General features: G+C 36.8%; 1 protein-coding gene across 6 annotated transcripts in view; it reads left to right on the forward strand.

The window, feature by feature from the left end:
- The first annotated feature begins 765 nt into the window (after positions 1–765).
- The window catches only part of LOC113109830 (LIM domain only protein 7), a 31073-nt gene continuing 14966 nt past the window's right edge, over positions 766–16872 (forward strand). For 2 of the 6 annotated variants that reach the window (XM_026273650.1, XM_026273821.1), the window contains exons 1-12: positions 766–1033; positions 1699–1772; positions 3560–3630; positions 3766–3835; positions 4213–4319; positions 6050–6080; positions 6890–7003; positions 8965–9163; positions 10599–10758; positions 13071–13100; positions 13617–13824; positions 16082–16230. In XM_026273650.1, coding sequence (XP_026129435.1) covers positions 1704–1772; positions 3560–3630; positions 3766–3835; positions 4213–4319; positions 6050–6080; positions 6890–7003; positions 8965–9163; positions 10599–10758; positions 13071–13100; positions 13617–13824; positions 16082–16230 — 1208 coding nt within the window. In that variant the 5' untranslated portion in view covers positions 766–1033; positions 1699–1703. The other 4 variants (XM_026274060.1, XM_026273986.1, XM_026273739.1 and 1 more) reach the window with 4 other exon arrangements.

Below are 16872 nucleotides of genomic sequence, written 5' to 3' on the forward strand. Positions count from 1 at the left end.
GAAGCACTTCCTGTTTTAGTTCCAGCTGTTGAAAGCACCTCTCAGTGTAAGTTATAAGCACGTAACTGTTGCAACAAACTGCTGCAATTGCATCTTACCTAATTGCATGCATTATATTTTTATATTTTTGGGGACTTCCTGGAACTTAACAAGCATCAAAAACTGTTTTTTTGTGTGGGAAAGAGATTTTTGACAATTCATGAAACATGTATTTTATTTTATTTTATATATAAACTACCAATTTGCATCTTTGGGTAAATACATGATAATACGATTAAAAAATTCTAATATTCCTTTAACATATACAGCAGGTGGGCCAAATAAGATCTGTCAATAATTAGTATACAGATAACTGCTGATATTGTGGTGTATCCTGATGCAGCAGAGTTCTGCCCAAAACTCATGTGAGGTTAAAATCTCTTAGCAGAGCAGACCACAGTCTAGACCTAACACGTATACTACATTTTTTTTTCTTTTCTGGTCATAGATCGTCTAGCCTAGTTTCCCCAAAAGCAAACCAGCGCCTGTGTTCATATCCAAATAAAAATTGAAAGGATCAAATATTCATTATGATTTCATTTTCATGGTAAATCTTATAAAAACATTTAGTTTAATGTGTGCGGTCATTTTTATAAAATAATGTCATTGATAAAAAAAAAAAAAAAAAACTGAAATCCCCTGACGTTGTATTAAGGGTTAATGTGCTAAGATGTAGTGAAACAATGTTTTGGTCCCTTTCGTTCAACAAGATGACAACGTTGCTGAAGTAAATATTTGTCGCCATCTGCTGGTCATTGCTGCAGTAGCACACGAGTCCATTTCATCCGAGTAAAAGCAGCAGGGGGCGTGGCATATATTTAAGCAACTCATCATCACCACATATGCACTTGCCTCTGCAAGCACGCAAACTGTCCTGTCTGCTCGCCGCCTCTGTTTCATCACCGAACAAGGACTTTTCTGTTCCTGCACACTTCAACACGCAAGTTTGGTGGAAAGAGAGCTGCACGAGCCAGTCTCCTGCGGGGACTTCAAGGTGAGAACCTGAAGAGCAATCAATGTCTGCAAAAGATTAAAAGAGTTGTGTTGAAGGCACGCGCGCTCTAGTAGCAGGAAACACCTTGCGCTTTCGAGTCGAGACATCTGCGAAGTCAAATATAAGATACTAACAGGAAATCAATAAACGATTGAAAAAGAGGCTAACAGGTAAGTTTTGAGTCGTTCCACCTGAGATGCTTGTAGGGTGCAACAGGTGCGCCCTGTTATGAAGCACATGAAGCATATTTTGGGGTTGCAAACATGGAAGTGATGGAAGTTCCTTTTAACCCTTTCAGAGTCACGTTTCTCTGCTGGTGGTGTTTTTGTCCAAATCGCAAATTATTGTTCGATTAGATGCTGCTAATATAATATTGATTGATTTTCTGTAATGCATACCGTTTTGTCTTCCACTGTTTTAAATTATAGCTATGCTTCCAACACTGAAACTCAAAATCACTGCTGATTGTCAGCTGTTATTGACATCATCGTCACCATCATCATTATAGTACACAATTTGATAAAAGCAGCCTGGATCTGAAATGGTTTTGTTTTAAGTAACTTTCAATAGTATATAAACTGTATAGTCCCCCTGTCCTTGAATGTGACTGGTCTGTAAATGGGGTACAAATACTCACAGGAGTGTTCATTGTGAAATGCACACAGGTGTGATGGAGTGGCGTCAGCAGTCTGCAGTCAGCTGTGAGCTGGCGTTCCAGGAGGCACAGAGATGGATTGAGGTAATGACATTATCATCAAGCACTTCCTCCATCTGGCTGCAAAATTGCAAGTCTTTTCCCCCTTTAACCTCTGGTGAGGTATGATTTTTACTTTTGCGCTCCGGGAATTTAATGCTTTGCATATGCGACTCCATTATAAAAGTTTTTAAAATAACCTGACAGTTGTTATTGGAGCTTTAGCTCAATAAGCCCAGCTTTAGTTTCATGTGCTCTTTTTAGAATGCCAAAAATAAATAGACCGTTTGGTGCAAGTTCTCTGGAAATGCTTTATCTCTTGAATAATGTTATTTTAGGAGGACTAATGAAATGGAAACTCATGATGTTCCCTTCTGTCTTGAATGCTAATGTTTTTAAAGCAGTCTTCGATAACCTGCACCATTTGTGGTTGTCTTCCTTTATCAGCTTTAAACCATTTGCAAAGTAAACAAAGTGCCATCAACTTCATCGTCTTTTATGAAACCGTCGATTGTTTTGAATAATGATGTACGGTTTTGTTTGCTTTTATCAAAGTGCCTTTTATTACGTCACTTGCAGTTTGCAGCAAGACAATTTGTTCTGTGTTTGCAATGCAGTAGTGTTTTACAAACCCAGTTTACAGTAGCTTTGCATGATGAATGCTGCTTGTTTTCAGCTAACTGCACTGATGAAGTCTCGCCCCTAAGATCTAACCACCATTTCCCGGGTGAAGTCACTCCTATGCCACCTAGAATAGAGGTGTTATTTATAATTTCTTTTTGCATGCGATTCAAACAGAAATAAGAACTTCTCTATGCTTTGAAGTGTTTTTGGAAATGTATAAGCCGGGATAAAATAATGCAACTGTCAGTAGCTCTTAGATCTTTTAGATTGTGCCTCGGCTCTCTCGGGTCTCTTTTGATGTGGACCGTACACAAGCAGCCATTGATGGATTACATTCCATGTGCTCAAACAAGCTGATGATCAGGATGCAGAATTGGGCCGGCATCAGCCATAGATGCTTCAGTGCATCTCAATCTGAACACAAAGGACCCCTGAGTTGTTTGCCGATTCTGCTTGCCAAATGTCCACTCCACCACATGACTGGTAGCCTGTTCCTGTAGCTCAATTGGTAGAGCATTGCGTTATCAAGCGCAAGGTTGGGGGTTCGATTCCCCGGGAACACATGATAGGTAAAACTTGATGGCCTGAATGTGCACTGTAAGTCGCTTTGGATAAAAGCGTCTGCTAAATGCATAAAGTTATGTGCACAACATGACAGAAATTTTCTGAAAAATTAATGCAAGATGTAGTCAACCTGGCTGAATGATGGGAAGGATTGATTTCTGATTGTGCCGTCTGAGGTTAGCAGTGGAGAGAGTTTTTAGTAGTGCGTTTTTTGATAGTGTTTTAGATAGTGTTTTTTTTTTTTTTGTCTCATAGTTTGTTTTGCTTGCTTAATGGCAGTAAAAGCAATAATGTGGTGTGCTATTGCATATGATGACTGAAGATCAGAACGTGCTGTGAAATATGTCTGGTTGGTGTAGAAAGTAGAATGTCTCGTGTTTGAGAGGGCCTGTGGTTTCCTGTCTATGGACATTCACTCAATGATACTAATTCTTACTCCGTAACCGGTATGTGTTGCTGACAGGATTTGCTCTTGTTTTTATTAATAAAGTATTATATATGTAATGTTACACTAAATATAAACACTTACATTTATTTATTAAGTTTTGGGCCTGTAAATTATCTTTGAATGTTTTTCAAAGAAGTCTTCTGTTTTTCAAAGAAGACTTTGTGCATGTGATCTGTTTTGGTTCTTTCATTAACAGGAAGTGACAAAAAAGCAATTTGGAAGTAAAAGTTTTCGAGTGGCTTTAGAGGACGGGGTCCTTCTGTGCGAGTAAGTAAATTTTTTTCAGTTTTTTTTTTTTAAATTTTTTCTTTTATTTCTTTAAGCATAACAATATGTTGGTTTGAAAATCAACATGACATTTTTTTTGTAAGTGTACTTAAAATAAATGTCATCTGTTTTCAGCCTGATCAACAGATTGAAGCCGGGCATCATCAGACGAGTGAACAGGCTCTCCACTCCCATTGCAGGCTTGGTGAGCAAATATAAAAGCGTCTTTATCTAAGAATTGGAAATTAGTCAACCAGTTGGTCTCTAATGAAACAAATATTTAATTATCAAATGGTTCAGGTATACTTGTATAAACCCATGTGAGTCTAGAGGTTTCCAGTAGTAAATGCTGAGAATGTGTGGGATAGCGCCCAACGACTATCTGCTTTTCTTCCCACCCCTTTTCTGATCCACTTGTCCATCTCTTGTGACGGTCTGTTCTTAGTGGAGCTTCGTCGTCCACTCTTCTCTGCCTTCGCTACTGCCTAAACTGTATTATTTCACTGGGTGGTTAAGAATGGAGGATGATGTCTACCTTTTCATTGATACTAGCTGCAATTGTCAATTCTGGTCTCTCTTCAGGACAACGTGAATGTGTTTCTCAGGGCTTGTCAGAAACTAGGGCTTAATGAGGCACAGCTCTTCCATCCGGGAGACCTGCAAGATGTGTCCACACGTGTGACTGTCAGGTGAGCAGAGGGAAATGAAAGCAGAAATTCTTATTGCCATTTATATACCCCCTTTGTTACACTGCTATGAAGTAAATGGTTGATCTGTTATGAACTGTCAAAGCTGGATTTGTCTCCTGTGCTTTCGAATGTCTCGTTTGCATTATATTTCAATAATTCAATAAGCCTTAAACATCTGATGCAAACCTCTCTATCTGTATTTTTACTGCTTTAGCTGTTTATGTGAATATTAAGGAAGTATGTCTTTTATATACATTTGAATACATTTGAATAATGTCTGCAGTCCGATTACATTTAAATACCAAATGAAAGGCTGGATGGGTCCTGTCACACATTATATGTCCAGCATCAAACTCAAACAATGATACCTGACCGACCCAGACAAATGTTTTAGCCAAGTTCCCTTATGAAAATGTATTTTGAATAAAATCTAAAGGCATTCAATGGCAGAGCAGTCATTCGTGATGCATTGACTCCTAGTCTGTCATTATTATGATCGGGGGCCAGAGAAGATGTATTCGGAGCATAAACCTCTCTTGGGATTAAACATTAGTCAACTTGAAATGACTTTCATGGCTCAGTTCGCTTTCGATGGAATTGTTCGTTTTATCTATATAATGCATGATTGGGGAAAATATTGAAAAGATTATGAAGACAAACGTTCCGTGATGGAATAACATTGTGAAGATATTTAGAAGAAATAAATTGTTTAAAGGGGCCATATGATGCTACATGCTCTTTTACAAGCTGCTTGAACTGAAATGTGTGTGTACACAACCACAAAAATCCACAAAATCCACCTAGTGTTTTTTTAAATTAAATATTTAACCTGCTTATCTTTACCCATTTCTCAAATCAGGTCGATCTCAGATGCCTGTCGGTGTGATGTCACAAAACAGGCCCCTCCCACGATAGTTTAATTGACAGTAGCGTTTCAGCACAGACTGGACTGGCGTCTTACCTTAGACCCGTCCTGAGTGAGCTGGAGCAAATTCTGAGTCCCGTCCTGACTCAACCCTGAGCAATAAATCATGTTGTCCATCCCACTGAGAGCTTAAAGTCCCTACCATTGGTCATGTAGAGGGATGGGTGGAGCGGGGGCACAGTGACCTCTAAATTTAGCTCCATATGACTGTCCCTTCAAACCAAATCCTATGGTGAAGCTACAGTATAGTGGATCTGACTGCTGTTTTTAACCTACATACTTTCTCGCGGTCATGTTGGTTTAAGGCTCAATGAAATGACATGTACACTTTCACTTAACAATCTTAGAACCGCAGCTCAAGTTCTGTTTTCTTACAGCCTGTCTGACTTTTTCTCAAGTCAACATTTCGCATTTGTGTACTGAGCGTCTGGTGTTAAAATGGCTAAATTCCTTTGTAAAAACATTTGCTAGTTATTGGAGATGAACAGATGGCTCGCATGTCCAGCTTCAGCATGCTGTGGGAACAAGTATGTTCCTCTGGCAGATAGTTTAGAGTTTCTTTTGAGCACTTGCTGATTACCTTTTGTTAAATTAGCACTGCAAGCTCTGCATATCATGCTTATTGTAAATACAAATCAGTGTGCATGATTAGTGACTAACTGTAAAGCTTATGTGCTTGTAGTTGAGGTACATTTATAGAAATGACTTAATTTATTGGAGGGTATGGGGTGGATTTAGTTGCTGGTACTGTTAGTGTGAGCTGGAACTGATCACACATTTAACTTCCTTCTCTATTTCTGCTTAGACGCGAAGAGACAAGCAGGAGACTGAAAAATGTAAGTTTTTCTGCTATTAAGATCTTGTTCTTAATCGCAAACCAGTAACTTCTGAACTAAATGGTGCATGGCCTGTGTTTTACTGTGTGCCCAGTTTGGCCTTTGACTCTTTAGTTTGCATACCAAACAAGTTTTTTCTGTTATCTCATTGCGCTCTTCTGCAGAAGGTGTTATTAGGGTGCCATTTAAAGCCGCTTGATGCACTGCTTTGCATGCACTGTATGAATTAATGACTCAATCCAAGTACAGCATTTTGAAATGGTAACAATTGTTTAATTTAGAAAAGTGTTTTACTCCTCCATATGGTTTCAAATCACTAACTGTATATGCCCATGAGTCCCCGATTGTTCTCCAGTGCACTCGTGATTGTTTCAAAGTAAGTAATATTAGGGGCAAAAGATTCTTTGGTAATGTTGATTTACTAATATTTGATTTCTCATTTGAATAATTCATCTTAGAGATCCAACAGGCACCACAAAGCCCTGTTGTCTCCATTGTCTTATGTTTCCACATTCCTGTTTCGTTGGCCCCCTGTATGTACTGTGTGTGTGTGTGTGTGTGTGTGTAAACTGTTATAGTTGTCTAGATGAAAACAAGAATGTAACTGGGACACAGAAGCCATTCATGCCACACACAACCCTGAATTCTCAGAGGCTTTTATGCCATCTTATGTTAAAACTTAAAATTACAGATTCAAATTTGTCATCTTTGTTTTGAATTATTATATTTTGTCATTTGTTTGACTGTTTGTTTGAGGAACACTTTTTTTTCCCTCTCTTCTCTTTCTATCATGCTGGTATTTCATACAGGTTTTGATAACTATATACTGGTTGGGCAGAAAGGCCCAGTCTGATCCGTTTTACACTGGACCACAGCTGAATCTAAAAGCCTTTGAAGGTTTGCTGGGCACAGCATTATCTAAGGTATTTACCTTTATTTTTATTTTTTTTCAATATTCAGGGATAAGTTGATGTGTTCATGACCTAAAATACCTTTTTAATAAAATTAAACTATTTATTTTTTATTATTATATAAAATAAAGTATGTATTCATCAGCGTTGTTCCACAAAAGTAAGAAATGTCTGTTTTTATAGTTTAAAATGCCTTCAATGTAATGAATTTACTAAAATATTTTAGTAAATATTTAAACAATGAACAACTCAGTTGTCACACAAAAAAAAAAAGTTTTTATAGCATAAAATACCTTACTTTTAAAAATATTTAGTGATTATTATAGAAAATATTTATAAAATGAGGATATGTCTTAGAATTTTGAAAATTATGACATTTAATAATTTGCCAAATTCTAAGACATATCCTCATATTATAAATATTTTGTTTATAGCTTAGTACCTTAATTGTTTTATTATTATTATTATTATTATTATTATTATTATTAAATATTTATAAAATCAACAAGGGTGTAAGTCTGAGATTTTGTTGCGTAAATTTGTAAAATGTCTATTTGATGCTTTTTATAGCTTAAAGGGGGGGTGAAATGCTCGTTTTCACTCAATATCCTGTTAATCTTGAGTACCTATAGAGTAGTAGTGCATCCTTCATATCTCCAGAAAGTCTTTAGTTTTATTATATTTATAATATAATAATTTTTTTCCCGAAAAACATGACCGACTGGAGGCGTGACGTGTGGGCGGAGCTAAAGAATCATGAGAGCGAGTAGGCTTTTGGGTTGAGAGCGTTTGGAAGCTGTGACTTTACCGTGAGGAGAAAAAAAACATCATCCAAAACAAACCATGGCTAACAGTCAGATTCAGCCGTTTATTTATGATCCAGAATCAGATCCAGAGGCTGAAACGGAACAAGAGCAGCAGCAGCAATGACTCACTAACAAGGAGGCAGAGATATTTTAAGCAGTCTTACTCACTGCCTGCGGTTCCAACACACGATCGTGACCCTTTTTCGTTGGGATTGCATCATCCGTAAGAAAAAAACGATATGCAAATTGGTCGTCAAACTGGACCTTGTTTGTAAAACAAGCATCTTCGAAATGCAGGGAACAAACAAAAACACTTGCACAACTCTGTCGATGCTCTGTAAAAATAAACTCCATCCACTGGTCCCTTAATGTGTTTTTTTTTTTTTTTTTTTTTTTTTTTTTTTTTTTTTTTTTTTGTAATCTGTGCAGGGTTGTCTTGCCCTGGCAACCAAAAACACACTTGTTTTGTGACATTTCGCGACGCTCTCGCTCTGATCAGTGAATCGCTCTGATCAGTGAATGCCTGTTGTGCTCTCAGTGCTCTGCTATATGGGAGCACGCGCTCTTCCGGGAGAAGTGACCTCAGGACCCATATAAGGAAATTCTGCTCCATCTAACGTCACACAGAGCCATACTCGAAAAAAAAACTTTCCGAAACTTGTGACAAACCGGAAGAGGTTTTTTTGGAACAAAAATACTCCTTCAAACGTACAACTTAATTTTTTTAACTTTGTCCATGTTTAGCATGGGAATCCAACTCTTTAACAGTGTAAAAAACTCAGTATGCATGAAATAGCATTTCACCCCCCCCCCTTTAAAACACCTTGTCATTTAATTTTAAACATTTCACACAGTTTTACAGTTACATTTCTGTTAAATGTTTATGCATTGCATGTGTGTTTTACAAAGGTCATCATTCAGGTCCAGAACTTCCCATTAGTTGTGGCTACTGATAAAATGATTCAGTCAAGCATAAGTCAGTGTTGTCGCTCCCCGCATAGTAATAATCACTTGCCGACTTATTACTCTGTATGTAAGTGATTTTTCTTCAGTCAGTAAAATAAAATAAAAAAACACGGTAAAAGTCTACTGGAGCTCATGTCTGTTCTCTAAAACTCATTTTTCAATCCTCTCTGAGCTTTTGGCACTTTCTTCACTTTCTTCCAGGCTCTGGAGGAGTCAGTGCAGTCCAAGTCGAGTGTGAGGGACAGTGGGTACGCGGAGGGCTGGTTTTCTGACCGGGAGGATCTGTTCAGTCTGAAGCAGTCGGGCTACAGGAGGGAGGACTCAGTCGAGAGCCTGGAATCAGTGGAGTCTCGCACACTCAGTCTGGCTTCAGACTGCACACTTACAGCCGGCAGTGAAGGTAAGACTGGATGTGCATGCATGTTGATATTATTAAATGTGTACAGTAATACCCTTTTTTACTGTACTTGTGATTTTTTTTTGAGTTGGCCATCACTGTGGAAATTTGCAGTGGACAATGGGTGTGCTAGCATGCACTGATTTTCAGCAATCTGTCTGAATTTAAAAGTCTGTTTATATACACACCTTCAGAAGTTTTAGGTCAGGAAGTTTTATTTTTAAGTGATTTTCAGAAATTTCCTTTTTTTTTTAATGTTATATTCGTAGTATCCTGGAAAAAAAAATCAGCATATTAAAATGATTTCCGAAGGGTCATGTGATATTTTAAATTGTAATAATATTTCACAACTGTAATAATTTAAATAGTTTTTGATTTACAAGAGACTTCTGTTCTTGGTTTTGGTAATCTGCATTCCCTAAAATCTTGGTAATCTGCATTCCCTAAACTGGGGATCTGATTCAAATATTAGATATGGTCATTGAATCGATTCAGAACAACATTTCTGTGCAAATCCAGTCTGTCAGTTTGCAACTGAGAAAGCCACTGTGAGAATGTCACTGGAACTAACTAATATAGCTACAAAAATTATATTATTGCCTTTTCCGAATATATTGTGACTATTCATTGTCCTCCATTGACCACTTTGTAAATAAATCAAGCACATAAATGTAAAAGTTTGAATGACCCAAGTAAATATACACATTGTGACCCCAGGAATGTGCACAAGATTTTTGAATCCAGTTGAGCAAGTAGTTTCGCCCTAGGTTTGCATGGCTATATTCATTTTTACATCAGCCCTTTAAATCCGATTGAAATTGCATTCCAATCAAACTCATTTGGATCAACGGAGGTGTTTAAATGAATCCTTTTCAGTCCCATTGAGGCATTTATCAGATTATTAACAGATTTATTAGGTTGCATCCAAGTGTACCAATTATTTCTTTACCTCAACTGAGCAAAATCATCAGACATTTTCTTCAGAACATGATGGTCCATACTGTTGCTTAAATATCTCCAAGTGTAATCCCCAAAATCACAGTGTCTTGTTTACTTTGTGACTTCCATATTGCATCTCTCAAACACTTGAATGTACCGAATGTTCGCTGCTTCTACCTTCTCCCTTTGCCCTATCCATTCACGTAAGTGTGACATTGTTGATCGTTCCACACCCATTCTGTAATGCATAATGTGCTGTTTAAAATATATGAACTCTACACTCATACAAAAAAAGACAGTGACATCATGTAGCCTGCAAGAATATCCTGGTTTCTCAAAAAAAAAAAAAAACTGTTCTAATGAACAGTCAGTAATAAAAGAACAGCAAAATGAGCCATAGACTCTTTAATAGTAACTGCTCTAGACCTCTTCACATGATGTCTCGCTTGACTGTTGATCTTGTTTATCATCTTTCTTTTACCCTCTTGTGTTCTCCCAGGTTGGGGTAGTGACGCAGAAGCAGAACATTGCTTCAGGATGGCAGAAGGCAGTAAAAGTGATGCCCCCATCAGAGAAAGAGTGCATGTCCCATCTGCCCTGAGGAAGATAAGGCAGGAAAACCGGCAGGGAGACAGGAGTCATGCAGGCAACCTCACTAGGTATGATTACTCTCATTACTGGCTCACTTCACTTCAGAAACTGACTCTGCATAAAACTGTGGACTTTTGCTTATAACATCTAAACTTACAACAGATATACAGCATGGCGTCAAGGGGTTTTTAATTTTTCAAATGTTTTAAATTCACTTATGTCTTTATATAGTAAAGTAATGTATAGTAATATAATAAATTACAATAAAACACAAAAGCATTGATGTAACTTCAGTTTCAATATATATATATATTTTTTTTTTGGGTTAAACTTTTAATATTATTTGTCTTTTAATCAGGACATTGAATATCATTAAGAGTTGGATACATTTTTAACTTATTTTTAGATTTCAATATATATGTGTGCGCGCATGTATATATATGTATGTATATATGTATGTATATGCGTGTGTATATATATGCACACACACAGTATATTGTCCCGTCCTATTCACCATGTGTTTAGTTCAGCTGATCACTCTCTGGCATTAAAGGTTGACCTATTAAAACTATTTTTTTCATTTCATTAAACGTTTATATCTTGCTTGAGTTTTGAGATCATGCAGGATTGCTGTTAAAATAAAAAAAGAAATCTAAATTATTAATATCCAATTATCCAAATAAAATAGTCTTTTCTTTATTATTATGATTTATTATGCAACCAGGTTGGCTTTAGCAAATATATTGTGCGTGTAATTGGAGGTGGTTTTCATAGTCTGTCCACCATCTTTTTGCTGTAATGAAAGTGGGAGGGGCTTATACCATAACCTTCCTCCAATGGGCAAGCAGTTACCTGAGTGACACTGACGCGGATCTCCCTGAACCAGACCTTGTGCAGGATGACCTAGCGAGTCGCAGATTTCACTCTGTAACCTCCGTGGCCCGTGAACTTTGCGATCCCTTCAAAGCCTCTAGCCCCCAGGGTGACCTCTGGTGACCCCAAGTGCTAGGAAGACACTGCTCACCTTGTCAGATGCCTCACAGCTGGCCGCAGTGCCGCCCCAGAGATCAAACCAGAGGTCAGAGTTCAGAGAGTGTAGTAGTGCATATATATATATATATATATATATATATATATATATATATATATATATATATATATATATATATATATATATATATATATATATAAATATTTGGAGAAGGATATTTTATGCATATTAAAATGCCGATGTGCAGAATGTTTATATGCAAATGTGTAAAATATTAAATAATCACCATAATCTTTTTGTGGGGTAAAAGCAATTTATACAGCAGATATCCAGCTTCTGTGTATGTTTGCACCAAAACTTTGCTTCCTTTTAATGGAGCATTATTTAAGCCTAATGTAGCGGTTGTGGCCGAATTGAGATTGTAACATTCTTAATCTGGTAACATGCATCTAAACTCTGAGCCTAATTTGAGTGCTTCCTTTCCCCAGCCTTATTTATTTTTAGGTGTGAGATGACTTAACCAGAGCAGTGTAGGCCTGAGCACACCCACTGTAAGCACAGATAAAATGCTGGTCTGGGTTAAGCTGAACTTAAACTTGCAGCTTTTATGGTACAAGACTGAACAAAGTCCGTATTGCACATATACATCAAATAACTGTGAGAACAGCCCCTAAGACTGCATTTGCGCATTCATTTCTAGAAGATCTGAGCAAAATGAGACCTAGAACATTTGTTTTACGATACGGTGTTTTACAGTGGACTTTAAGCAAAAGATCTCCAATAATGAAATATCTCTGGGGCGTTAATGGAGCTGAGTGTTAAAGAAGATTTTAATAGTTTTGCTTCATAGTTGTCATGATGTAATCAATTATATGCACTTTCAGTCTTGACAACTGCGGGTCTTGATGTTGTTCATTCAGTGGAATGTTTGTCTATCTGATCAGTCATAGTATGAGGTCAAACAAATTGTACTGAAATGTCAAATTAACTTTTTTTTTTTTTTTGGGCCAATAAAAATGGCAACTCAGTTGCACATAATTTGTGTGTATAATTTATATGTATTTATTTTTATTTTAGTTATTATTTATAATAATAATAATAATAATAATAATAATAACAACAATAATTTATTATTATCAGCAGCTTATCTTGTAGGCCTTTTAGTTGCTTTCTACAAAAATGGTTCAACCTATTTTTGTTTGTGTGTATAAAGCTTGTCATGCAGATTTTGAAAAGCATGAGTGGGTAAATGAATTATTTTTTTGTTTAATATATGAATATTATTTGTGTGCACTATTCTTTTGAAGCGTTCATCCATGGGCAGAAACAAATTATATAAATGTACAATTAAAAAATAATTTTACATTCACATATTTCATGGTTTCCCAGATTTCCCATGAGACCCTCTCGGTACACAGGGTGAGTTCAGCTAGTTTTGATGTTGCTTCAGTGTCATCTTGCAATAGCAAACGCTTGATTCCTTTTGCATTTGGGGCTTCATTACACAGGCTTCTTCTGAATGGGTTTATTTATTTTTTTAAGGACTTGTCCCTCAAGAAAAATTATAAAATCAACCACCACGCAGTATTTTACAAAATGCTACGTTATAAAGCAGTGCCTTGCATGTTGTCTCCTGCAAAAATATTTGTTTTACGGCATAAACTGTAATGTAACACTTGTTATATAGTGATATTTTACTATTATACTTCCATCATTGTGTGGAGTTTCTGCTTGTTCATCTCTCTATTTACTTGATGCTAATGTCTTTATGACAGCTTTTACAGGGACAGGATACAGTTCAGATCTTAACCTCCAGATGTCAGTGTAATACAATTATAATTGCTTAAAAGCCAGCATTGCAAGCTTGTTTTCTTTTTTGTTTTTTTTTGAATGGAGATTATCATTTAAATGAGCATGTCCATCTCCACTCAACAGAAGCAAATCTATGGGTGACATCCCACTGGAGCCCATTCCACAGGAATCTGACCACTGCTCCAGCTTTGACCCGCTGGGGTCACACCGTGTTCACCAGAGCTCTGTTGGAGAGGTGACCCTTGAACCCTCAGCCATTCAGAGGGTTCAGCAGGAACAGTTACAAAGCATCCGGGACAGAATAAAGGAAAGTGAAGCCAAATGGCACGAAGTAAGTGATGCTTATTTGCGAAGTACTTTTTACATCATGGTGGTGGAACTACTTATCACACAGACTTTGTGCAGGCAACCTTTACTTACCCTCATGTCGTTTCAAACCTGTCTGTTTCTTTCCTTTGTGGAACACAAGATCAGAGGTGGAAAGAGTACAAAAATATTCTACTCAAGTAAAAGTACCATTACATTAATGAAATTTTACTTAAGTATAAGTAAAAGTACCAGCCTAAAAATCGACTCAAGTAAAAGTAAAAAGTAGCTCATTTAAAATTTACTCAGTGTTAAAATTACTTAGTTACATTTTAACAGTGGGAGGGAGTCAAAAATGGGACAGGCCAAGGGTGTCAAACTCAGTTCCTGGAGATTCACAGTGCTGCACAGTTTAGATATAACCCTAATTAAACACACCTGATCCAGCTAATCGAATCATTTAGGTTTATTTGAAAAATACATGATATATGTGCTGGAGCAGGGTTAGAACTAAACTCTGCAGGGCTACGGCCCTCCAGGAACTGAGATTGACCCCCCTGGGATAGGTCTATTAATCTCAAACTAGTTGTTTATAATTAAAGGAATAAGTTATTTAGAATAATAAAACATTTGGGCTGTAACCAGGCAAATCAGTATCAACAAATTCATCTTTTAATGCAGAGGAAATGCAGAAGCTTCATCGGAAGTGGCATTTAAATGTATTACACTGTTTAGTGCAGGACAAGAATGCATTTAACCTGCAGTTACAAATGCATGAATAATGTTTTGATATACAAGACATAAAATGTTGAATACTCATTTGAAATGATAAGAAATTAATTATTTTAAAAATATCAAAAGATACTTTAAATGTGAAATTAAAATGGCCAGTATGTGTCAGCAAGTCACTGTTAATAAGCGAGTCATTGCGATTGAACCGAATCATTTAAACGGTTGATTCATTCAGGAACTAAACGGTCATGTTGCTCAGAGATGCAAAACTGTGCTTTGGTGGCTATGTTTGGAATTATTTTCTGTTGTAGAAATAGAGCTAAAAAAGCCAATATGGTGTCTAAAACGCAAGTCTCTTAATTAACTTGTTTACTGAACTGTTATATATTTGTATGTATAATGATTTTTGGAGGAAAAGACGGCATTATTTGTGTGATTCTGATTTAATATATGAAATTATATAAATATGTGAATTTTCTGCCCATATATCTTCAATTTTGTGATCATTCTAAATGCATTTTAGGAGACTGAATCACACAGTGAAAGAACCCACTATAAATGTGCGCACAGCTGCGCACATCATTAAAACAAAAATTATGATATTATCGCAAACGTTATATAAAGCACACTCCTCACCACTGTCTTTTTGGCTAATTTGTGCAAAACCTCTTGCTAAAATGTCAAAGCTTCATTTTAACCACCAATGCAACGATGCAATTATTTAGCTTACCTCTTTTTTATAGGTTTTATAAGCTGCTAGTTTGGTCTTCCTAGGCAAGTACAGCTTACACTGCATAATGGAGCATACATATGGCCAGGGGTTCACTTAATTTCCTTCGAGTTAGACTTCAGAACATGACGGGGTTTAGTTTTCAGCGGTGTCTGCACCACTAACGCCTGTTTTGTCCGTCTGCATTTTTCTTGTGATTTTAGCGCCAGTTTGCCCTCCTGCCCATTATTTACTGCCGTAGTTTCCAGGGAGCGATTCATTTTTTTTTTTTTACTCTGTAATTGTGTTTTAAAATGTAGCGAAGTACAATACTTCAAACAAAGTATACTTGAGTAAAATTACTTTAAAAAGTATTAGTCCACAAAAAAGATACTCCCAGTAACGCGAGTAAATGTAATTTGTTACTTTCCACCTCTGCACAAGATTTATTAAAGAATATTGGTAACCAAACAATTGTTTGGACAAAAACAGTATATTGTATATTGTTAATATATTTCTCAGAAATGTGTATTTATTTTGGCTGTTTTTGGAGCCTTGGGTTGTCGCAGAGGAAAACTAATTTCTTAGGACATCCGATTCTGGAACATTTCTCCTAGATGTTGCGGTTTCTCAGTTGGCATTGTGGGAGTCCTCAGAGAGCCAAATAATACCCGGAATGGTTGTTGACAGTCAGGATCTTTTTTTTTTTTTTTTTTTTTTTTTTTTTTTTATAAAGGTCATTCATATGTCACACTAATGTTATTATGAGACAGATTTTTTTTTTTTTTTCTTTCCAGGTATTTCTTCATTTATCACTTAATTTTCTCATCGGTCATTGCAGGATCTGAACAGGTGGAAGAGCCGGCGACGTAGTGCGAACTTTGACCTCCACAGGAAGCGTGAGGAGAGGGAGCAGACTGAACCCATTACCGATGGGGGAGAGGCCAGTGCCAACAGGACTGCACAGCTCACCGGGGTGCCAGAGGAGAGGTAATGCATTTTACTCGCACAATCATACATTTTCTGTTTGTTTTAGTACACTTATTTTTTTTCAACCACAAATTAAAATTATTTCTTTATGCAAAGTGACTGACAAAGTAGGGAATTAAGCAGAATGTCTGAGCTTCTGTCTTCTACACAATAAAAGTGAATGGGGACCATGGGCTGTCAAGCTCCAAAAAGAAGAAAAGTAGTTCTGTCATGACAACTCTCAGAGAGTGTAGGATGCTAATATACATGACAATGTTAATGTGTTTGGTCTTGGTGGAATAGATCTGCTACGCTGCTGCTGTGGCAGAGCAAGTACTGAGTCCTCTGAAACAATGGAGCAGTTTTGCGTTAAGAACAGATTAAGAGTCATTTACTGAAATTGTTTATTGACAGCCACGGTGGCCATTTACTTTCATTATATGCAAAGAAGGGGCTCAGTCATTTTTTCTAAATAATGCATTTCGTAACAAAGAAAGTGAGTTATGTGGGTTTTAGAAGACATTATGCTGATTAATAATGACTGAATTTGTATCTTGTCTCCAAATAATCTTGAAAAGCGCTGGCAGAATATAATTTTTATTTTATTAGATTTTTTTGCATGTGCTACAGTATATGCTGATTTAGATCATGATTTGATAAAGA

The sequence above is a fragment of the Carassius auratus genome, chromosome 1 (genome assembly GCF_003368295.1).
Source record: "Carassius auratus strain Wakin chromosome 1, ASM336829v1, whole genome shotgun sequence".
Lineage (NCBI taxonomy): Eukaryota > Metazoa > Chordata > Actinopteri > Cypriniformes > Cyprinidae > Carassius > Carassius auratus.